Source organism: Siphateles boraxobius, unplaced genomic scaffold (assembly GCF_051911475.1).
Source record: "Siphateles boraxobius isolate OS27281-9 unplaced genomic scaffold, OSU_SipBor_1 130, whole genome shotgun sequence".
NCBI classification, from domain to species: domain Eukaryota; kingdom Metazoa; phylum Chordata; class Actinopteri; order Cypriniformes; family Leuciscidae; genus Siphateles; species Siphateles boraxobius.
In genome coordinates this window covers 25,581,744-25,607,500 of record NW_027508734.1, presented here as the reverse complement: position 1 = coordinate 25,607,500, position 25,757 = coordinate 25,581,744, and the positions used below count along the sequence as shown (strand labels likewise).

General features: G+C 38.2%; 2 protein-coding genes and 1 long non-coding RNA gene across 4 annotated transcripts in view; 2 read left to right on the top strand and 1 right to left on the bottom strand.

Annotated features, from left to right (window-relative positions):
- Positions 1 to 25,757, top strand: part of fto (FTO alpha-ketoglutarate dependent dioxygenase) — a 569,808-nt gene that overhangs the window by 436,438 nt on the left and 107,613 nt on the right. The window lies entirely within an intron of this gene.
- On the bottom strand, positions 7,721 to 20,432 carry LOC143737447 (uncharacterized). Of its 2 annotated transcripts, none has more exons than XR_013203654.1 (2): positions 18,580 to 20,432; positions 7,721 to 8,764 (listed from the first exon to the last, which is right to left on the bottom strand). It is a non-coding gene; the product is annotated as an uncharacterized LOC143737447 (long non-coding RNA). The 2 variants fall into 2 exon arrangements; XR_013203653.1 differs by lacking the exon at positions 18,580 to 20,432 and adding an exon at positions 14,860 to 15,052.
- Positions 19,841 to 24,206, top strand: irx5a (iroquois homeobox 5a). Its single transcript, XM_077228928.1, has 3 exons — positions 19,841 to 21,261; positions 22,251 to 22,656; positions 23,205 to 24,206. Exons 1-3 carry the CDS (start codon positions 21,019 to 21,021, stop codon positions 23,894 to 23,896), a joined length of 1,341 nt encoding a protein of 446 aa, XP_077085043.1. The 5' UTR covers positions 19,841 to 21,018; the 3' UTR covers positions 23,897 to 24,206.

The following is a 25,757-nucleotide window of genomic DNA, read 5'->3' as shown; positions in this document are numbered from 1 at the left end:
GCACGAATTAACACAAAGTGGTCAAGCATCAAACTAGACGCGGTAGACGCGAATTTGACGCACTATTCGCGTCCGGTGTGAACGCACAGTAAGGATGTTGGAGGTGGAGATATATAGCCTTTTCTCACAGCATTTGGTATGATAAAACTTATCATTTTGATGGCGGATCCAGAAAGGTTCAAACGACAATCACCAGTGACAACTGGAGATTCACCCATTGTAAAATGCAAAAGACTTTGGACTTCGGAATGGCTACAGAAAAAAAGAGACTGCAACCGGGCCCATGTGAAAACAAAGATAAATATCTGAAGGGCATTAAATGTAGTCACACAATGCTGTTGTTGTTAACATTAACAATTTGAGAACAAAGTATTATTTACACGGTTTCATGTCAAATGATAAGCCATCTTTAGATTTAATCAGAGCGATTTACTGCAATCATGGTTTTTTTCCCTTAGTTGGTCAGAACAAAAGTGAATGTAACTTACTTGTTCAGATGACATTTTCCAGTGAAAATTCTTATGTTGGTCATTCTTCCAAAAAGTAGAATCTGTGATTCCGAATGACAGCATCCACACCACGCGGTGACTGACAGCCGCACATTCTCCTCAAAACATTGGATTCATCCGCGCTGTGAGGCACAACCCACGTGATAATTCCGCGAATAACTGCAATTGCTGATTTCAAACAGAGATGGCGACAAAGAGGAAAAAATACGGACTGCAGCTTTAAGGTGGCTTCTGTGTAAGAAACCACAGAAACTATAATAAAACAAACATATATAATAAGACTAAATAAATCCAGATGCATTTAAATAAGTCGTATCTAGCACTAATTTACCCCGATTTTCACACCTTTGTATGTATGTGTGGTGTTAAATCTGGTCATGCTATCAGAAGCACTGTACATTCCATCTGTGCAAATTTCAGTGTGCTGCAGATTCTGTGTGTGTGTGTGTGTGTGTGTGTGTGTGTGTGTGTGTGTGTGTGTGTGTGTGTGTGTGTGTGTGTGTGTGTGTGTGTGTGTGTTTGCACAGAATATTGAGCAGGTGGAGCAGGTGATGGAAACTGAAGGAATGTATTTAACAGCAGTATGGCTGAGTAAACATGCAGGTTCATGGGTAATGGAGTCTATATCTCACACACAAACACCTTCATGCATGCACACACAAACATGCAAACTCTTACTGGGTAATGGAGTCCATCAAACTCATTCTTCTCTAGGCTCACACATGCAGTCTGAAAATTAAATACTCATCAAGGGCTCCCAAGTGCACTGCCACAAGCTTAAATCATCGCGTGTTAAACAGCTCTGGGACTCAGTGTGTTCTCTACAGGTGAGGAAGAAAGAGAAAGAGAGAGACAATGAATCCATTTACACAGTAATAAAAAATGCATACTAATAGAAAATCATTGTGTTTACATGCAGAGATCCAGAGAAAGGAGTTAGAGTAGGATTCTACACAGATCCCACAGGACATCCGACCCTGAGGTGTATATTGATCACAATCACATGCATCTGCCACTAATCACAGTGATTCAGTTTTATCATAATATTAATCATCTGAATGGATGAAAATGCTATGATATATGATCTATAAAGACTGCTTTGCTTGCAAATGTGTATTTATTAATGTAACATGAATGTATTTAAAGTCCATTTGTATATATATTTTAAATATAATATTGACAGTTTCGTCTATTAATACATTGATAACAGACAAACCAAAAATAAATGAAAACTTGCAAATATAAGCACTCAATGTATTTGGTGGCTTCATGACAAAGCTAAGCAATGAGCATTGCAGGGTCATTCCAGTAATTGTACACATAGCTATGTAAAAGCAATCATCCATGCATACATATTTCATGAATGCCTCCCCAAAAAAATGTTAAAATTGTAAGAGTGTGTCAGAGAAAAGAGCCCAAACATCCAAAACCGTACACAAGAATGTGGACAGTATAGGTCACACACAAGGAGACGTGGGTCACGCTCAAATTGTCCATCAGTCAGACAGGCAGAACTGATTTAGATGCTAAATAATGGTTTAGATATTCAAAAATTCCATATATATGCGAAAGGCTCCAGTGCACACTGAAGCGGACCCATCAAAGAGCCCCTCGCCACCACTTCAAGAACTGGCTTCGAAGAGCGTCTTTGTGTCTGTTACATTTTCCCAAACCCACAGCCAATGTGATCTGCTATTAAGTGAACAAATAGCATTTACATTCATTTATGTATATTTATATTATTAAGTGACGCTATCTTAACAAAAAGAGGAAAAATCAAGTAAATAATTAAATAAACCAAGAAATCCAGAGAAACAGCACAATAAAATAATCAAGAGGTGCGTTTTTGAAGATGAACAAGTCAATTTGCAAGGTTAAAGACATGTGGGCTGCAATTCCCAAAATACCACAAATATGTGTCTGTGGCGCATTCGAAAATGCAATCCTTTTTTCTATGAACATTGATTGTATCAACTGTGCCTCCACTCAAAAAAAAAAAAAAAATATATATATATATATATATAAATATAAATTATATATATATATATATATATATATATATATATATATATATATATATATATATATATATATATATATATATATACATTGTAATGAAAAGATTGTTTTAAAGAACTAAGTCAAAAGGACATGAAGTCCATGTTTTGAGGCAGAGAGAGAAAGAATCTGCACATGTACTGTTTAAATCAAACCCATGTCCTCTCACAGGCCTCCACTGCAGGACTGCACAGGCAGGATAAGAGGAAGCAGATGATATGCGTCACACCCTGCAAGCACAAATCAGATTTTTGGATGGGCTGGTCAGGAGTTTTTAAAATGGCTGACTTGCATTTCCAAACAGCGTTTATTAAATATGATCTCAAACACAAAATATTCCTTTAGTTGGGCTGCACAATATATCGAAATTATTGAAATATCGCAAATGTATAAATCGCGATATGCCTATCCCAACGGCTTGCAATAAATGGGGTCATGAACAAAAGACAAAGAGAAAATCATTTGCTTCTCTAGGCTGAATAACTATAGCTTTAATAAGAATCAGTATATATTATACAGTGAAAACTAAGCATGGTTTTATTTTTACATTTGATTATTCAGTTTCTTTTGTTTAATAAACCTAATGTAGGATAACCTGAAACCCTGATGAAAGTGATGTTCACTTTCAGAAGTTGTAGGGATGTTTTTTTTGTCACAAAAAGATTATGAAACATGCATGTAGGTTATATAATTTGAAATATATTTTAAAGATAATTTAAGTTTATTTTACATACTTTAAGCATTATCGTATCGCATATCGATTATCGCATTATTTAATTTATCGCATATGGCTTTTTTCTTCAATATCGTCCAGCCCTAATCTGAAGCTGAATCCATTGAATTTGAAAATACCAAAAATGGAAGGTTAATAAAGTGTAAAGATTTAGATAATATTATTATTTAACAAAAACAAAAAATCTAGTCCTTTTCAATCTTATTTTACTTGCTGAAACTTTAGCTGGTAAATAATAAATAAAATAATATATATATATATATATATATATATATATATATATATATATATATATATATATATATATATATATGAAAAGACTGTCAGTATTTTATTTATACTAAATCACATGTCTGAAACTTTACTAATCTTCAAAGATTAACCTGAGAATAGAAATCTTCAGATAATCTGGTGTGAGTCATTTGTATGACTTTGAAAAAAAACAAGGTGAATAAACTAGATCTACGGCAGTGTGACAGAACAGTCTGTCTGATTGAGCGAGCAGTAATGTTGACGGACAACCAAAATCTTGTGATCTGACCCCAAAGACAAAGGTTTAATAATAAATATAGCGGTGTCTGGATTAAAAAGACACCACTCTGCATTTTTAATGTAAATGTGTGTCTGCATGCTGTTAAATATGAATGATCCCCGTCTCACCTCAGGGTGAATGTGTGAGGAACGAGGATCGATAGTCTGGGCTTGTGTGTGCGTGCTAAGACTAAGCAGTTTCATTCAGCCACAATTTAGTATAAGGGTCTCCAAAGTTCATTTGTAAGGAATGTCTTGGCTAAATCACAAGGGTCCTAACTGAAAGCACCCCCAAACTTCTGCAACACTTTTTACACAGTCTCTCACTTTAAAGTAGCCCCTCTAACTCGGATCGGGCTATTAGAAGGGCAACAGGGATTTTAAATCACCCACAGTGAGAGACAGAAAAAGAGAAAGAAGGTCGACTATTCCTCTGTTTTATTTACGCCCTGTTGCAGCCACGGGTTGGCAGGTACTGTTGGTGTGTGTGTGTGTGTTATGAGTAGGGCACTGGGGCAGGGCTGAAAGGGGTTGGAAGGGTAATGCTAGGGCTATCACATTAACCTGACTGGAGCTCCTCTAATAGGCATCGCAGCTAAAATTGATATATCAATTTACTCCCCTCCTGCAGGACTTCAAAGGCCTGCAGTCTTGTTCCCTTAGCCTTTACCCACCCCACATCAATCTGCCTGTCTACACTGGATGAGCCTCTCACCAGCCCACAGCACACTGCATAGCCAATCACATGACCTGCTCTGATAAGAGCAGTTCAAACTGGCCAATCAGAAGACATCCACGAAGTAGAAAATCTGCATCTGCAGCTCCGATCAGTTGAATGAATACTAGCAATGTATTGATTGAATATAATAAATTGCCGCAACTTGAATCCTATAGGTTATTTTATAATTGTACCTTTATATAATGTTACATTTATATTATACTTCTATAGTGAACAAAACTGTTGACAAGACAAATACTGAAACGATATTGCAGTAATAATAATACTGAAGTCATTGTTTACTACAATTGATGACAGTTAAGTTTGAATGCTGTAAAAAAAGCAACTACATAAGTGTACATGACCTTTTAAGTCACAAATATTATAAGAAATGTGAAGTTTTTTAAAACAACATAAAAACCAACAGTTGTTCCAACTATCCAACTTACTATAATGTTAAAGGTTTGTGAGTTAATAAATAAAGTTATAAATTATTTCATAAAAAAAATACTTGCTGTACTGGCTGAATGAGGTATTTTGCATTTAGTGAAGAAACAAAGTAGTGTTATTTAAGACAATTGTTGAAGAAATAGTTGGGAGAACCTAAAAATCAGAATGCATCATGTTGCATTGAATTTTTTCATTTTCCTTTTTTAATATGGAATGAGAGAAAGCGAGTCTGTGGAAAGCAATGAATATTAAGAAGTATCAAGCCACTGGATGGCATGACTGACCAATCAGAATTGACTAGGCCTACTCAAAAAATTGTGCAATAAGTAAATATATTGAATTTTAATTATCTGCATAACACATTACCAATTAGATGCCGCATAGCTCAGGTGCCTTTATTCAAGACCCGTAAACGGGAACAAAAAGGCAGTACATTTGTTTTGACATGCATCTGTGAGCTGTATTTGTGTTAGCAAGACATTTACAACAGCTGAGATAGAAGCAGATCTTCACAGTTAGCTCCAGACTCTGTTCTTTTACACAGAATCAAACAACTCGTCTTTCCAGCACAAGCCCTAGAGGGCCATGATGTCATATCCAGTGTAACACCTTGCGGATGACTGACACATGTTTCCCATGGAGAGACAGGCACACAAACACGCAAATGCACACACGTACGCACACAAATTGAAAGAGTCTTTGTTTTGTCTGACATCTCCCACCTTATGCTAACCTGTTTTGTCAAAACAATTCCCACAGAAATTAGATGACACAGATTCAGGAAGATAAGAGCCTAAATCTGCCAGAACCAAACCAACAGTGACAAACAACACCTGCTTGCAGCTTTCACACAATGCTTTTAGTGCACATATCGATTTACATACTGAAACACTATCAACTAAGTAAGTCATTTGGACAAAGCAATAATTAGTTATCAGTGACCTGTCTTTTCTTAATTGAGCAGTGATAAGAATAAAGTGCTGATAAGAGGTACTGTTTATCATATTGAGATAAAACAAATGCTTGCTTTTTCCAAGGATCTTTGGGAGTTTAATTCTAAAAAAGAGAGATCATACTGTTTCGATATGCTGGAGCGACTTAGACTGAGTACTTCAACAGGCTGAAAACGATATCTGAAATGTTAGGCTGGATAAAGAGGAAAAAAGAGTGTGTTGTCAGGTGAGGTTCTTTCTCAAACCAACCTGATCAGAGAGTTTAGACAGAGGGGGGAAATATACAGCACAAATTCCAGGAAGAAAGGGAAGCACTGAAGAGGTTGAAAGAGATTGAGAGAGTTGAGAGTATGTGGAAAAAGAGAGAGAGGGTCACAAAGTAGACGGGAGCCATGAATACAAAGCATCTGAGATGTGAGAGAATTTTACAGCAGCTATTGTCTGTCACTCACCCTGTAGATTTGTGATCACAATTTCTCCCCATCAAGTATTTCACTTTCACCTGAAGTAACTACCCAACACAAATCTGCTTTTTAGCCATCTGCTTCTCTCACTGCAACACACACACACACACACACACACACACACACACACACACACACACACACACACACACACACACACACACAAACACACACACACACACACAGTCTCTGTGTTTTTAACACAGAGACAACAGATACACATCCCCATCCCCCTGCAGTCCCTGGTGCCAGGCCTTACCCTTACCTAACAATGACAAGTGTTCACTACTACAACCGTCTAGGGTTAAGTAGCAATAAATAACATTGACTCCCCGTTCAGTCGTCAGACCAAAAAGAAAATAAATCCACATAAACAAAAATAGCCCCGATAAACATTTTATTAAGACAAATATATCAAAAAGATATAAAGTTGAAAAAGATATAAAGTTTCAGAGAAACAAAAGTGACCCCCGGCCTAAAATAACAAACAAAATAGTCTTCAAAAAATTAAAATAACTAGCCTAACTAAACTATCAAAAACAGAGTGAATGTTATCACATACGGGTGTGACCGGCCCGGAGACACAGCAGCTCGTTATGGAAGAGCGGAAGAGATTGGCTGCGTCCATAATCGCTTACTCTCGAGTAGATACTTATTTTAAATAAGTATCAAGACCGCTAAAAAAATTTATGTTCTATATAGTATGAGTGCATGTAGTATAAATGTAATCCGGACGTACTACATTAACCATGGTGTCATTATCATTTGACCTACCAGCATCAGTTGCATCGCTTTTCTGCTATTCACAAATCCTCTCCCGTAGCCTCATGGGATAGTAAAGTGTCCATCGTATGCACACTTCAGATTTTTGTTGGAAGTAGTAGGTCATTTGGGTACTTTTGCATACTCTTTTATGAGTCCTGCATGCTTTGTCACTATTATAGTAGGGAAGTATGTGTTTTCGGGCGCAGCCATTGTTTTAAACATGCAATGCATAATATAAATGCACACACAAAAAACACACTTGAAGAACAATTCTGTCTTATCTGCTGCTTGAAATAACTGCTTCTTGTGATTTCTTAGGTGCATCTGAGATGTATCTTTAATTGTTTTTACATGTAAAATCTTTTCACTGTTGGTGACCTTTGCATTCAAGGCCTTGGTCCACGTGTATGTGTGAGACAGAAGCAAAATATCCATCCAACTATTCAATAAGTGTGAGCAGGTCAAGAGTTAACAAACGCACAACCACATACGCACCCATGCAAACACATTCACAGTCCGGAACAAAATTAGCTAAGTGCTAAAACAGCTGTGCTTGGTCATTTATTCAGCAAACACACACAAAATAACCTCACTTTACTGTAAACGATCAAGACCACCCAAGACACCCACAGGTTTACAACAGATTTAGACCAGATGAGAAACGATAAACTCATTTGCCTGCTTTTTTCTTTATTCTGAATGGCAAAAGTGATTGAAAATAACATAAAAAATAATGTCACTCAACATCTATATTTTACTTCAATATCCTTGAACATGAGTTTATCACTGGATTACAGAGCGAATCATCAATTCTTCAGCTTGTCGAGTTTGTCAATCCGTCTGATGTAGACTAAGCCGTTCAAACAAGACCTATTCTTGGTTATATCTGTTTTGTGTTTTTATGTGCTGGTCTTTCATTGCTATTTGTCATACTGAAAAACAGAAGCTTAAAAAAACATTCTGGCAAAATATATACAGTATTATACCAATAAATATGTTAATAGATTTCGAAATAAAGTTTTTATTTTGATAATTTGTGTATTATTTGTTGAATGCATTTATTTGATAATATTTAGGTATTTATAATATTTAGGTAATATTGTGTTGCTCTTCTATTGAAACATAACATTCCTTTTCATTAAACCAGGGTGTGGCAAGAAATACAATAATGAATTGTTTGTGTGATGAAACCGGTCAGAACTCTGGTCTATTGCATTTGTCCAGTGCATTTGAAAATGATGGTCCAGCACTTGCATTGTCTTGAACGACTCCAGCCAAAAGGCAACATGCTCTGGATCTTCTTTTCTTCTTCATTCCATTCCGTCTTTTTCCCCACTTGGTTTATCATTTGTTGGTGAAGAGCAGAAAGAAGGAATGGCACGGTCACTGATTCACCACAATAGGTGCCCGTGGGGGTTGACAGGAGGCACAGTTTGTGGGTGAGGTGTCGAGGCTGGGACAGCTCCAACTCCGTGTGTTTAAAACCATCACTGTTGTGCTACACTACGCTACGGGCCAGTGAGTAATCTTCACACAACAAACGTCACAAGGAATTCTGGGTAGCGGACACAAAAAGAGCAAGTCTGTGAAGAGAGGAGAGAGAGGAAGTGAGACAATGATGAATGATTGGCAAGGTCCTGTTTGTCTCTCGCTCTCAATCTCTTAATTTTTGGCGCTAGTCTTGTAAAGTTTTTTTGTTGACACTATTGCATGACAAACTGACAGTAACATTATATCATTTAATGATGTGCGCTTTAAAGAACAAGAGTCGCAGCTCAGAGGTCTACTTTCCTTCTCTCTCTCTCTCTCTCTCTCTCTCTCTCTCTCTCTCTCTCTCTCTCTCTCTCTCTCTCTCTCTCTCTCTCTCTCTCTCTCTCTCTCTCTCTCTCTCTCTCCGTCTCTCTTTCTCACGGTGCTCCTCTGTCGGTTGGAAGCCCAGAGCAGGGCTGCTGCGGTGAAGCTCCCGTTACACTCTGCCTCAACCTCTCTGTCATCTCTGCTAAGCCCAATGCACCCTGGGAAATTAAATAACCCCATGTCTCAGTTCCCATTGCCCCAATTAGCATATTTTCTGTACAATGGGCATGGTGTCTAGGATGTAAAAGGACAGTCATTTAACTATATTTTCTCCATTAAAGGGATAGTTCATAAAGATGAAAATTTGTTTAAAATTTGAAAATTTACATTCCAAAACTGTATGACTTTCTTTCTTCTGTGGAAAACAAAAGATGATATTTTAAGAAATGTCTCAGTGTTTGTTTTAATTTGTCCATACAATGGATGGCAATCAATCCGGAACAAAATAGTTACCAAAATGCTTTGGCTATCAACATATATATATATATATATATATATATATATATATATATATATATATATATATATATGACAGTTTACTTCTGTTTGAAACATCCCTTAAAGTAATAGGCATCTCAATTATATAATTGTGATCTGTTTTATTACTCTCTTTTTTCCATTTCCATTTTCCTATATTATTATTACTAATATATATATATATATATATATATATACACGTACCTGTGTGTGTGTGTGTGCGTGCCTGCGTGCGTGCGTGTGTGTGTGTGTCTATATATATATATACTGTGTGTATATATATATATATATATATATATACACACACACACACACACACACACACAATAATTAAGCACATGATGACAGAATTTTTCCTTTAACTCCCTGCAAAAGGAGAGGGACACAGCTATTTCATAGTAGCCTCCACTCTTTATGCATTTTTAAAGAAAGAAAAAAAAAGTTATCGTAAGTTATATTGGGAACTTTTTTTTTTAAATATATATTATTATTTTCAGAACAAAACCTGCAAGAATACTTTTGCAAGAATACTCAATTGCCAACCTGCAGACTACAACAATATATGTATAAGCGGTCAGACTTCTAAGTAAGGCTCAAACTATAGTCGGCATGGGAGCCGTGCGCTCTAATGAGGAGGTTAAAGACCGCAACCCCGGTGGCAGACGTCAACGTATATTGAAGTTTACCTGCACAGCTATCACATACCAGCATTTTACAGTGAAACTACATCAGTTCCATAGCCTTGTAATCTGCCTCCATAGGAACATTTTAAGGTATCATAAACACAGTACTGACACAAATGCATTGCAACAATATCAGTGAAGAAAATAATTCCTACAGCAGAAAAGTTGACTTTCGTTCTTTAAATTAAAACTAATATTTAATAATGAAATACTATTTTAAAAACCAAATAACTGACCTCAAATTGTATTTGCTACAGTATGCATATTTTTGCTTAGTAGTGTATTGCGTAATTCTTGCTTCACCTGTATTGAAAGAAAACTGAAAGAGAGTCTTTGCATGTGGAGTGTTATTTGCAAGACACTGAATTGCTGTTTTTGTAGATTTGTGTAACAATGTTTTTTTCATTTTGTTAGTCTAGCATAACAAATATAAATGAAATAGCAAAGATTTTATGAGCACTTTCTGTTCTGTCAAACAAATAGATAGAGAGAGAGAAATTACTATTAGACACATTGGGAATGTGTAATTGACTAAGGTGGAAATTAGTATGGTTTAACAGCGTAACTTAACAGACTTATTCTTTCACACGTCCTGTATGCAATCCACATGACATATGTCTCCACACACACACACACACACACACACACACACACACACAAGCAGGCAGTTAGAGGCGATAGCAGGCAGGCATTTAGACAGCATGGTATAAGAGCTCAGTAGGACTGCCACACTCAGTCTAAACCAAATGAGACCACGCTGCTTCAAACTAGCCCAGCAGTCTCCAAGGACTCCACACTGATTCTCCACAGCAGATCATTAAAGTCTTGTATTCTCCTTTCTCTCTTTCTCTTCACACTCCCTCTTGCCTCCTCTCCCTCCCAACCATATCCGTACTGAAAAAAAAGTAGTCTAAATAAAGTTAAAGTCTGAATAAACAAAGGATTTTCTCATATGTTATCCCCATCCTTCGTCCTTTCTTCCTCTTCTATGGGCCACAGTTTCCCTGAGATGATTGTGGAATCTCATTGGCTCATTCCATGCTTGTTGCAGTGGTAGCTGGTTCTCAGTTTAATTGGAAACTTAAATACTTTGGGTAATGTGTGGCCCATGGGAGCCCTTGCTGCCATTTCACAGACACATACACACAGAAAGAAGAGAGAGAGGGAAGAGAGAGAGAGAGAGAGGAGAGAGAACAGACAGGGTGTCTCTCTCTTTTGCACAGGACCTCAAAACCCTCAACACCCCCACCCCCTCAAACTACAGCTGTCCTCAACGACAGCCCCGGCCCTTCATTATCAAAATAGAAATTTGTGTCCTAAGTGCAGCAACATTGCTAATGCTAAATATCCAACTCCCTCAGGAGCTAATTACGCTTGAGTACTGGCAACATGGATTCCATTTTTTCACCTCCAATAACAACTGTAAAAGCAATTTGAGCATTTTTCAATTAATTAAACACATAGTCTACCAGTAACCTCTTGTCATTTTGCCCTCCAGGACTAAAGCTAATTTGTGTAAAATAAAATGAGAGACCGTGTGAGAGAGAGGGAAAAAGCAGCGGATGGGTGTTTTTAGTCATTTTGCCACTATTAGCCACTTAAATGAGTAGACTGTAAATATTTCATAATAAATACAGACATGTCACTTTGACAGCAATCTGATGCAGGGTTTAAACATGTTCAAAATGTAAATGGGTATAATAGGTTGGTCTATTCACAGTCAATTTGATTCCTTTTATTTGTCATACTATAACACAAGAGTAAAACTGGATTTACTGGAGTTACTGGATATTTATTTGCATATGTTAATTTCAAGCTATTTTAATATTTTGATTACCTTTGTCATCATCTAATTCTAAAAACACGAATAATTTAATAACACGGTTAGATGTAATCTTCTGCAAATATCAAAATAAATGTACATTGTTCACAGTGTACATTGCATTGTTGTGATGCCTAAATTCCCATGTAGCATTTAAAATTATTTGAAATTACTTGGGCAAAATAGTAGTGAATAGAATTTGAATATTTTTCCAATTATCAGATATAACATTAAAAAAAAATGTATATTAGCTTATAGATTTTAATATTAGCTAATTAAAAATCAGCTTATAGATGTTGACCATAATTTCAGTATACATCCCTTAATGTGTTTGAATTTTGAAAAACGTACAAAGAAAAATGTCAAAGAATAATAATGTGCGAGGGGAATATATGTGGGATATATAATATGTGGGAGCATGAATCATATCAACTATTTTCTGTCACAGCTGATGAGTGGTGCACATAAAAACTGCATTCACCTAGACACTGATACAACACACACACATCCAGAATCCTGCCAAACATTCTCATTATAGTCTCTTAGAGGCTTCTGTCAGTGAGTCAGATCAGAGAGAGTGCGTGAAATCTCGCTAATGGGCATTACAGAATTATGGGCTTTCCCTCGCTCTCTCTCTAGCTCTGTCTCCCTCCCACTCCCCCTCTCTCCATCAGGACCTGTTTGAGAGAAAGAAAAGCACACACAAAAGGAACACACAGAATGAAAGGTAAGGAAAACGAGCATTCGGTGAATATTTACAACAGTAAATTCCGCCTATGAAAACACAAGATGTTTCATGTGGAAAGCCATCCCTCCCAAGCACCTCAATCTTTCCCTCTCTTCTTCTGCACTCTCTCGCTCACAGCACCAGTCAGCGAGATGACTCCTGGTGCTGTCTAGCTTCACTTTCAAAGCGCTTTTTAAATGGGCTCCCTCAAGGACGTAAGTACAGCCTTCACCTCTGCGCACCTCTACTGTCTCCCGCATGGGCGACCCTCTTAACTTTCCCTCCTTAGCCCTCACTCAAAATATTCAGACGAAGACCCTGCTTTTCAACAGATTCTCCTAGCGTTGGCAAATATAGCTGTGTGGTGAGTGCGCCATGTTAAGCTATGAGAACCGAGGCTTCTGCCACAGTCATTACACGGTGTGCTGCTCACACACTGATGTTGTCTGAAGAGCATCTCATCTGCATAGAGACACACTTCACGGGTTACACAGTCTGCACACACATTGCTCCTTTGCCTTCATTAACAGGCTACAGGGAAACAAATATGTCTGAGACGACAAGCAATGTTTTGATAGTGGGTTGCTGTGCTTAATTATTATAACAATAAAAACAACAGTATTGCTCATTGAAATGAAAAATTATAAAACAGACGGATACCCTTCAATCATTAAAAAAAAATTCTGGAATTATTTTTAGCACAGTCAAAGAATTGAGATGCCTATACTTTAAAAGATGTTTCACCCAAAAATTAAAAATCAGTCATTATCTCACCCTCGTGTTTTTCCAAACCTGTATGACTTACTTTCTCTTATAAGATATAGATAAGATATTTTTAAAAACCTTTTTTTTTTTTTTTTTTTTTGGCCATAGAAATGATCCCATTGACATTCTCTGCTATTCTTTTATATTTAGAACGATTTTTAGAACTACATCTTTATCGTTATTCCTGTTATCATCACTGGTGTAAACAGGCCTTAAATAGTGACAGAATGTTCCTTTCTAGGTGAAATATCTCTAATATGAGCAACAGTAGAGCTCTGTTGACATCTTCCTGGTTTTGTACTGATGGGACTAGAGAGTGAGCAAAGGTGAGACGAGTGGCTCTTTGATTTCACTGCCATATTTTTATTGTGAGGGTGGAACCACATTTCTCTGGGCTACAGATGCTTATGGGAAATGAAAGGTGAGCACACCCGCAGATACCAGTGTGTCGCACTAAAATGCATCCTCCCTGAGGGAGAAGAGAGGCAAGGAAGAGGGTTATGCAAACAGATCATCAGCAAATAATGCCTGGGCTCCAAGCAACAAAAGTCAAATGCTTGAATGCTACGATTGGGAAATAGACTCACACAAACACAATGGTGAAGTACCTCAGAGGCATATGGACAAATGCACTCAAACGCCTGGCCAGGTGTAGAGAAACAGACTCTAGGAAACGTCTATGGAGAATTTCAATTTCTCTAGGCTGTGCTCCTTTAACATTTAACATACATTTCATTATGATTTATATACAATTACTATTCAAGGATTATAGCCTCAATAAAGCATTAAACTTCAAAATAACAAACAACTCCATAAGAATGTATATGTACTGGTCAGCATTCTCTTGAGCTTTACTGATATATTATGAGAGGCTGTATCATGTGCTATCGCAGCATAACAAAACAGCTCATTTGGATCCGGCACCTCAGTGATATCATCCTAATGAGGAGCAAATAGGGAATGAGGCCTCGCTCGCATTGTTGTTGCCACATATTACACCTGACACCCAAAACGCTGAGGCTTGATCGGGTAGCTGTTCGAACGTATCAAAGGCAGAGAAGAGAAACCCAACACCTCTGCTGCGAGAAAGCGATGGGGAGAAAATGTGAGAGGGCAAGTACGGTATGCAGAGAGGCAGGCAGAGAAAGCCATCTACATTTCAAATGCAGAGGATGTTTTCCGTTGGATGTTTATGAAACATGGCTGCTGGGATTGAGCAACTGTAAGAGGATATAGCATCAAAGAGCTGCTCAGAGAAAACAAAACAACAACATGCCGCTGCTCACGGAAAAGGAGAGCAGAACACAACCCCATCCTAAGAATTATGCAGCAGCTTCAGCTGATTACCTGCAACCGGGGGCCTCTGAACGACTCGCTCGAAACTCAGGCCCGGGAACCAACTGTCTGGATGGACAGTGGGCATGGCACAGTGCTGACCAATGGGACGGCAGGAGAGCTTAGGTTAAAAAGAGAATGATCTGTAGATGAAAGAGTGTACCGAATGGTGTGATCATAGCAAAACAAGGGTGCTACTGCAGTGACATAATGTTGTGACTATATATAAAAACACTCCAGGTAAACATTTCTCAAATCTTCTTTACCGTTCATTTTCAACAACTTGACCTTCCATTATTAAAGTTTATGGTACGTTTAGTTATTGTGAAACCCCATATTAAAAAAAAATTAAAGTAGCATTTTAGCTAACATCTTACAGTACCGGAATGAATAAAAAAGCCAAAGCGGTTAGAGAAAAATAAAGTTTAATTACTTACTGAAATCCTCTGGAGGTCATTTTAGCAAGGCACTGACAACTGCAGATGCAGTGAGATATAAAACAACTGTGACCGCTTGTTTTCTCACACCAATTAAAGGGCATTTTGACAGATCAGGGACTGCTAAGAGTTTAAGTCTCGGTGAGACATTTAAGAAAGACTGTGCCTTGTAAATAATATACTATACATAAACAAGATACATTGTTCTACCGCAGTTGATTAACTGTTTGTAAACCTCTGGTGTGGACTAATCTAAGAATCTTAGATTTAAATACAACCTGTAGAATTCACCCTAACCAGAGATGACACATATTTAGGTAGATGTAGTTTTCAGTTGTACAGGAATAAAAGACAAACACCCTTCCAAGCATTTCACCTTTATTGCTCTTGTGGCAAGAATTAATACTATTGGCTGTATACACCATTTAATTACATTTTAATTCGATTGATTTTTTGAGTTCAGAGATAAAAGACATGTACAAGACAGTTTACCATTCAAACAAAATACAGCTTAAAATTAATAAATCATCGATTATTATTAAAGTTTGTCAATGTAAAGACCCTGTACAATTATGCATAAATCCCTATCAAGATCTTCCAAGACTGCTTCTCAAATTTAGAAGTTGCTAACATCTATGACAGCAGGGTTTATTCTGTCATTTCACAAAGCTAATACAATTCTGCTTAAAAACAGTGGTGGATACACCACTCATTTCAGTTCTGTTTCAATAGCTGCAATAACAGTCCTTCAGTAAAACAGCTGCTGTGTAACTCTTTGTTATATTCATAACTTAAAAGTTATATTAAAATATGCACCTATGCCAAAAGGCTCTTTCATTGACACAGAAAATATGTTGTCAGATGAGTTTTTAGTAACAACACTTTCCTGCAACATTTGATCATAACAGTGTTTACATGTGTGCACATACAGGCTTCTGGTGTCTGAATTAATATTATAAGACAGCAAATGAGCCATACAAGACGCAGGCATCTGCAGTAGTACTGCTGTAGTAGAGAGTGCATTAAATTGTTGTGTGCTGATAAGAGATGCGTCGGCAAAACCCTGAAAAGCTTGTTTTCCTTACACTCAATCCTCATTAGGCTCAATCAATACTCCTTTAGTCCCTCAGCTTACTGACTCATTTCAAAATAACATTACAGGTCATTTGTCTCATCGTTGACTAGACTGCATTACGCTGCTTTCCCGCTCCAGAGCAGAGAATGACACAGAGAGGAGAGAGAATGTTGGATACTGAGATTTCTACGTTCTGGATAAAACTTTAAATATTTTTTGGTGAGAAGTCATTGAAAAATCAATGTCTGCTTCCTACAATCCATTTAAACCAAATCAATCATAATCTAGCCAGCTGGCGGGGGAAGGAGAGAGAGAGAGAGAGAGACGGGGGAGGGAGATGAGAGAAAGACAGAAAGAACGAGAGAGAAAAATGCACACAATCTTTGTCTGAAATCTCTCAATTCTAAATCCATTCTCATAAAAAGCTCATCATCACATGGTTTAGCCTGGCTAACGGCCTGTCAGTCACCAGGGGCCTCCAAGGAAGACTTCCGGGAATATGGAGCCACAGCCGGAGGACCCGGGGGCCCAGTCTATCTCTGCCATTTGAACACTTTAAAATTGACTGGGATGGTAAAGGCTATCATGATGAGAATCAGCAAGTCGATTAAATCTGCTAGAACTCCCTCATGGTATTTTCACACCTGTTCCAGGGGGCAGAAAAAAATACCAGGGTAATCATGTTTAAAATAAATGAGCTCCTGCATCAACAATCTGGTGGTTTCAATAAAAGATCTTAGGCAAACCTATAGAGTACTGACAGATTTAGATTGTTCTTTTAAAGGATCAGCGTTGCCCCTTTTGATCTTGTGCCCTACTTACATAGATATTTGGATCATGGTTAGAAGCTACATTGTTATGAGTGAAAACTTGCACTCAAGTCGACAGGTTTTGGTAAGAATTAAGTTGTTTCCAAGCACAAACTTACTAAAATAAATAAAAAATGAATGATGAATAAAATAGTCATTTTTTTTTTCCTTTCAAATTGTTGTTTCAAAGGTGTTAATTTAAAAAAAATCATATAGCCTATATATATATATATATATATATATATATATATATATATATATATATATATATATATATATATATATAGGCTATATGATTTTTTTTTAAATTAACACCTTTGAAACAACAATTTGAAATATTGTTATTATGAATATAACAATCTAGCATATAAGTATCTATCTATATATATATATATATATATATATATATATATATGAATAAAAATGATAACATGTATAAATATAAAAATGTATTTAGCTGTTTATTGCAATAATAATATGCATTAATATTATAATTATTATTATGTTGCAGTGCTGCTTTGGGGATAGGGTTTACTTGTGCACATGTGTTTAATCATTTCATAAAAATGGCAAGGTCAAAAATAAATCACATCCATTATTCGCCACGGATCTCCCCAAAGCATTAGCGGCGGACTGTTTAGAATTTCAATTGGCTTCCAAGTGGCAAAACCCCTTAGCTAATACATCAAAGAATATTTGGCGTCAACTAATCGGTTTAAGGCAGATTTGAAGTGGCTAAAATCCGTTTGAGGGGGACAGAGAGGTAAGGTACACGTTACTGACCGTCCATAGCTGTCGGGAGAGACACGCCTAACCTTGTGCCTCGAGGAAACCTGTCATGCACTTCACATTAACTAACTTTGTTTAACCAGTGCATTCTGCGCGCGAACGAGAGAAGCAATTAGTCTGCTACAATAGATAATGCTTTCTAATAATAGTTTCTAAATCCAAATTAAATTAGGTCGTTTCCCCCAGGCATTTTGTTGAAAAAAGCACCACTTGAAATACCTCCCCTCTACCCCTATTTTTTTTTTTTTTTTTTTGGTCGTCCCTGTTATATTTCGTTTGACAGACAAGTGCATTATTGTCCAAAGATTCAGACTATTGCATATCTGCACGCCTCGTTACAAACAAGCATAATTGGAAACATAAGCGTCCGTCATAAAACAAGCAAAACTGATACATCAGTGTGAGAGCACATAGCCTAACATAAGCCTACACCTCCCCTTGCCGTCCAGTCTGGGAGTTCACGGATGCATTAAGGGAAAATAAGGCACGAACTATTTCAATACAAGACTCCCTTTGCTATAACATCATGTTTAAATGTGCTGTTTTTCGTCAACCTACACGACTGCTTTGATTAGGCAATGATATAGAGAATGTCATTTAAGTTAAATAAGCAGTTTCCTACCTTTCTGCCAGCGCGTGAAGAATGTGACTGCTGCATTTCTCTTTCCATGCTTTCTTTCATTCACTCCTCCACTATGGCTAAACAGACTGCTTATCGAATCCTATTGGTGAAGAGGAACTCATTACTGCAGATAATACTCTATCAATGAATATTGACGTCATTTAAATGCTACTCCCGGGTATCCTTGGAAACTGGTACGCTATTTAAAGCTGACTGTGCAATGGTCACTTCCATGTTTCAGCAAAAAAAATAATAATAATAATAATAATAATAGCCTAAGTTAATGAGGTTAGGGATTTTACATGGCATATGTTTTTATGTTATATGCAATAGATTCAAAATGTAAAATGATAATAAACACGTGTAGCCTATGGCTATTTATTTTTCTCATGAATTGACATGGAACGAAATAAGTAGGTTACTCATAAACTATCAGGCTATTGTAATTCTGGTTCATGTTCCTCATTCTATTTCGTTTATTTATAGGCAACACTCACGGGTCTTGCAGAAATAATAAAAACGTCTTCACTATCACAGTCGACAATTTCGTATGTGTTCAGATTGTTTTGCTTTGAACTTAGCATTGGTCCACTGAGTTTGAGCGTCATCATTCTTTAGGCTACTCCTGAGAGTGCAGTAACACGTGACCTCATGCACACTCTCTCTGTAGCAGCGCCTACAGCGATCCCTTTCGGCTCAGAGAGACTTTAACAAGTGAGCCAGTTCACAGACTCCTGCGTGAAGTTCCTCAGCCACCACTTATGTTTTTGTTTATTTTTTTATTAATCAAAAACATCGGATGTAGGCCTATTTATCAGTTAACCTGCAGTTTGTAAAAGCGTAAGGGAAATTCTGTAGATTAGTAGAAGTATAATGCAACCATTTTAAATTATTTGTGTGTCCTGTGTTACGGCACTTAAATTATGAAATTGAATTATGATAAAAACTACATTCTTACCTTTTATTAGGCTATTGATTTATACGTATGGCCTAGTAGAAATTTAGTATTAGTATTAATCTAATTAGTAGGCTATGTATTGTTGTGATGATTAGTAGGCTACAGTAAATAAAAATAAGAAATCCGTTTCATCTTGATGCATTTATATAGCCTATATTTACTTAAATTGATATGTATCTCAATTTTGAGTAGCCTATGCTAGACGCACACAATACAGTCTGCGAGCAAATAGAACAAAATAGCCTACATGAGGATATCCTCCGCCACAGAGGAATATATCTGTTTGAATCAAAAGGGCTTAGAGCCCCTGGTCGTGGTGGATTTGCCGTGGTTCATATGGTCTTAATCTGTCTGCGCTTGGGGCTTTGGTGTAAAGGAGAAGAGGATCTGGTTTGTTCCGGGATCTAAGGCGAAAACTGTCTAGCGGACAAATCAGTTAACACCTGTCAAAAGTTACTTCTTCACTTTCTACCACTGAGATTTGATAAGCGCGCACTAACTTTCGCCGCATTGTTTCTGTAAAATTGCTTTTTCCAAGCCGTAAATGTATACAGTGAGGCAATAATAGACAATCTCTCCCAAATGCAGGTCCGTGTTCAGCTGACTTAAGGCACGATGGATCACCGACTGTTGCGTATATTCTTTTAAAAAAAAAAAAACTCTACAAGCTTAAAATGACCGCCGAGAGAACAAAACCAATGAAGATAAAGAACTGCAAACAGTACTTGTAGCGTTTCCCGTCGTATTTACCAAGCCGTCCCAGAAAGATAACAGTCCGTTTGTTATTAAGCATGTGTGAAAAAGAAGGCTTCGTGTTTTTAGAAAATGAGGAAAATTGAAGCTGATGTACTGGCTCGCATGAGACCGCCATCCAGGGGCTATAGCTGCTCAGTCTAAGTCAATGAGGCTTGTTAGAGACAAAAATATGAGGATAGCGGGGGAGATTGTTAGTGAGTGCCAGGGTACGAATGTAGAGAGAGAGAGAGAGAGAGAGAGAGAGAGAGAGAGAGAGAGAGAGAGAGAGAGAGAGAGAGAGAGAGAGAGAGTCGATTCAGGTTGGGCTGCTGTGACCCAGCTCCAGCTTGCTTTCCTTCGATGACTACACCCCGAGAGGAGGAGCGAGAGGCTCATAGTAGGCGTCAGAATCCTCAATTTCCAACTTAGCATCCTGGCAGGACACTCTCCGAAGCAAAGCCCCATCTGAGAGCAAAAAACTTGTCCCGCGCGCTCGGTATGAGAGTCACAGCGCGCGAAGAGGGTGAGAGAGCGCCTCGAAAATCTGCGTGTGAGTCTGACAACGACTGATTAACGAGTGTGAAGTCTATGCATTCGTCGTCCTCTTTAATTACCATCACTGCTATCAACGTGAGGAGGACGGGACGGAGGTCTGTTTACTCGGAACTCTATGAGCGAGCGCGGAGAACGCGTGAGAGTTTGAGGGAGAAGAACTCAAGTGAGAAGCTTATATTTGGATCTTCACCATGGCGTACCCTCAGGGCTACTTGTATCAGCCATCCGCCTCTTTGGCTCTCTATTCCTGTCCTGCCTACAGTACAAGCGTGATATCGGGACCCCGGACAGATGAGCTAGGGAGATCTTCCTCTGGCTCAGCTTTCGCTCCCTATGCCGGATCTACAGCGTTCACCAGCGCCTCGCCAGGCTACAATTCCCATCTCCCGTACAGTGCTGATGCGGCGGCCGCCGCCACTTTCACTTCTTATGTGGTGAGTGCGCTTTATTCACGGTCCTGTGTATTTTTCTACTTTTGGAAAGTTGGGTGGACAAATTGTTATGCTTCGTTGTAATGCATATTGTGTTGCAAGAAAGAGACAAAATGTAATCATCTGCGCAAGATTTGCGGTTTTAACTATCAAATATGCATTCGCGGAATTTGGTTAGGTTTCATGACACTTTAAATAATGCATAATGCAGTTCAACCTTTTAAAACAACCAGAAATTGTTATAAAATAATCATTACAACACTTACCCTGATATTTTCGCTGCACAGTTAATGAAGCAGATAATTCCGAATCCAATAAATGCAAACAGAAAAACATACAGACATCATTTCACGTTATGCTTTAATTTAATATTTTAAATTATTATTATTATATAATTGTGTTCATTTGTGACAACACGATTTCCTCGGTTCTGTGGGCAGCAACCAAACAATATTATTGGTGTCAAAGGGAATACATTATAAGTTGCTCCCCATTTGTCTTAACCGTGTATTTAGTCAAATAGACTACTTAAAATGACATGTTCTACCGGCTATTTAAATGTGAACTGCGTGCACGTAGCGCTGGTCAATGCGTGCACAACACTGTCAGATGACCCAACATAACGCTGCAACTTCTAATTAGCTGGCTAATCTGATAATACAATTGTCGAAAGTCAGTATCGCTGTCGAATAAAGATTTATGATCGCTAACAAAGAGGAGGGATTTTTGAGAGAACGTTGTGAAATTGTATTTCACAATCATTCCTGCTGGAGGGAATGAGGCAACTGAAAAAAAAGAGAGTACGTGGCCCTGCGGCCTTACGCTTTACTATTTTGATTAATTAGATTTAAACGTGTGTTTGTGGCATGCATGTGTGTGCGTGTTTGTTTATGGAGTGTTTGCGTTAGTGATCTGTAACCGATCCTACACTGTGAGCAGGTGTCCATAAGGTGATATTTTGCTAATAAAACAATTGATTTGGCTCTTTGCAGAGCTCCCCGTATGACCACACGACAGGCATGGCCGGATCTATAGGGTATCATCCTTACGCTGCTCCCTTAGGCTCGTACCCTTATGGAGACCCAGCTTACCGCAAGAACGCTACCCGGGACGCCACAGCCACTTTGAAAGCTTGGCTTAGCGAGCACCGGAAAAACCCGTACCCCACCAAAGGCGAGAAGATCATGCTGGCCATCATCACTAAGATGACCCTCACTCAAGTGTCCACCTGGTTCGCCAACGCCAGGCGGAGGCTAAAGAAGGAGAACAAGATGACCTGGACCCCACGGAACCGGAGCGAGGACGAGGAAGAAGACGAAAACATTGATCTAGAGAAAAACGACGAAGACGAGCCAAACAAGCCCACGGACAAGGGAGACTCCACAGACACAGAGGCAGGTCTGTGGAAAAATCATCAATTTTTCATCGCAGTCGTTTCCACTCCGGGCGCAAAATTGATTGCTGGTTAATGGTGGTATATTATTTATAATGGGAGAATTGCTTCAAATAATAATCACCTTGAACTCCTCTAATTTGACTTCTTATGGACTGAGAATTGCTGGTGACGTATGGTGTTTTGCACATCATTTATCTCGAGCTGCATAATAAGGGCACAGCTGGCGCACGGCATCTCATTCATAACTATAATAACAACAGCCTCTTTATAATAATATTAATAGTAGTAGTAATAATAATAATAATAATAATAATAATAATAATAATAATAATAATAATAATAAGTATTATTATTATATGAATGTCAAATATTAAACAACTTTCTACAGAAAGGCGTACATAAGTTGAATTCGATTTTTTGAAACAGTAAAACTATTCAACAGTTTAAAATAACGATGTGATATTTGTCTCATCTTCAAAAAAATGTTAATGTCGACCGATCTTGCTTAATCAAATCTTTTTTTTGCTTTTTTTTTTTTTTTTGCTTTCAGATCATAAACTCATCAACCCAGGGGAGATACCATGCGACAGATTTAAAGACGAGACTCATGCTAAAGATCTTGATCCACCTTTGACAGACTCGGAATTAAAAGACACAGAGGAGCGGACGGATTTGCTCGCAGAGCAAGCGAAACCCACCACCTCATCTCCCCCCGTCCTACAGAGAGGGAGTGATCTCATTACGCAAGAAAAGCCCACAGAACCGGGCCACGTCGCGAGCACGGTGAACAGCAACGTAACGTCTGTTATTCACTCTCCCCCTTCGGCGCCCAAACCCAAACTCTGGTCTCTGGCCGAGATAGCCACGTCTTCGGACAGGTGCAAAGGGAGCAGTGAGGCTCCACAGGCCGCGGGACTGGGTCAAAGCACAGTCATAGCCAGCGCGGCCTCGCCGAGCCGTTCCTCCCCTCAGTGCCCTCTCCCTAATAACACTGTCCTTTCTCGGCCTATTTACTACACGTCCCCTTTTTACCCGGGTTACACGAACTATAGCACTTTCGGACACCTCCACAGCAGCCACGGCACCAACACCAGCTCAACGGCACATTTTAATGGATTAAGCCAGACTGTTTTAAACAGAGCCGAGGCTCTGGTAAGAGAGAGCAAAGTAAGAAGCCAAACACACGTAGATCTTTGTAAAGACTCACCTTATGAGCTAAAGAAAGGTATGTCAAACATTTAATACCGGATTCATCGCCAATCACACGGACATTTATTTATTATTTGTGGTTGCTTAAAGAAGAAGCAAAAGAAGACGCATTCTGATTAAGAAAAAAAAAATCCGAGGACAATTATTTTCTGAGTAAATGCTTATCCTCAAAATCTTAGTTTCTGAATTGTTAATCAAGAGGATGTAACTTCTAAGAATTGTCTTAAACGCTGCAGCCGCCTGAGTCTATTTGTATTAAAGACTAATATGTATATTTAAATGTAGCATTTTGTATTTAAAATGGACAATACACTATCTTTGAAGTAAATTATGGAAAAGAAAATGTGTGCAGCGACTGATTTGGGAATATGCATGCATGTGAATGAGAATTTGATAGCTGCATAATTTAAAGTGATATTATTTACGAAGTTAAATGACATACTGACAAGTATTATTACTAAACAGCAGCATGATAATACTTGGAATTATCATGCAGCCTATATATTCTTCTGATTTACCTCTAAAAACAAGCAAGGGCGGCACATATTAAAACTCAGGCGGTTTGGGAAAAGCCGCATGAAGACGAAGATTTGTCGCTTCGATGTGGTTAAGTTTTTACGGAAGTTTTTTTTTTCGGTCAGGGCAATGCTCATCTCTCTTTTGCAAACAGAGAGATTGGTCGACGGATGAATATTGATATGACAACACCGGCAGAAGTGTCGAGCAGTCATTTAACCCAATTACATTCCAACCGCGTCGTGTTATATGCAAAGCAATCAGGTGGCGAACTCCAGTAATGAGTTCGATTTTATGCCAAATTTAGACCTCATTACTATTTCCTAGGCGTGGCAAAGTGGTTAGAGGCGCGCGGCGATGCGGAGTGGGTCTGTGAGCATACTGCTCTGTTATATCATTAAATGGTAGGATAGGCTTAATAGCGCTTTGGATTATAGACGCTGATGGTTTTCAAGAGTGTAGCCAAGGTGCCGTGACAAGCAAATGTCCCCCTGGCATGGCCTGTCCCTAGTAGGCCTACTGTCCTGCACCTCTACCCTCACCCGCAGGTAGGTGTCACACTTGCTCTTAATTTCGAGGCCTGACTCTTTAGGAGACAGAGAGTGAACCTTCTTCAAGAGGCGCATATAACCGGGTGTAAATGAGAGCAACAGATTACAGCTGACATGTATTATATAGAAAAATCAAGTAAAAAAAAAAAACTTTGTAATTACTGAGAGAGTTACGAAGGTACAAATACATACGCAGAGATTACAATTAAGAATAAAGATAAATAAAGACTTCATGCAGTTGTTTAAGTTACACATTATATAAGCAAGTTCAGTCTCCAATTTACAAAACAACAAATCTAATTTATAACCGACTTTTAGTGAACATTTTAGCAATTTATACAATTAACTGGAACATAATCACAAATCCCTATATTGTTGTTCGTTCGCAATTGTATTATTTAACATGGTTCCATTAAATATTATTATTATTATTATAAAATGTTAATACAATGAATATAATTGACATTCAATAACGAAGTATGGCCTATTTGAAATAAACACGGATATTAATAATAAAAAACACATCCTCTAAATATCACTGATATTTTTCCAGCGTGCCTTGAATTATAATCTGAAATGTATACTAATAATAATAAAAATGATTATAATAGTAATAGACGGTGAGGACGGGAAGCGACTTGATTCAGTCGGAGGTTGTGTCATTAATCTCTATAGTTTACTTTGTGCACTCCAGTTGAAAAGTCCCCTGGGTTTCGTTTAATTCCCCTGGCTCTAATGTCCTTCCCCGGCAGCAGAGCGGGTGAGGGGGGCAGCTATATTTAATCTCTCGGAGTGGGATGGAGCTGCCACTGCACCACATCAGCCGG

Coding starts and splice junctions, on each gene's coding strand:
- irx5a (XM_077228928.1), top strand. CDS start 21,019: ATGGCGTACCCTCAGGGCTACTTGTATCAGCCATCCGCCTCTTTGGCT. Junction 21,262..22,250: donor CCACTTTCACTTCTTATGTG/GTGAGTGCGCTT, acceptor GGCTCTTTGCAG/AGCTCCCCGTATGACCACAC. Junction 22,657..23,204: donor CTCCACAGACACAGAGGCAG/GTCTGTGGAAAA, acceptor TTTTGCTTTCAG/ATCATAAACTCATCAACCCA.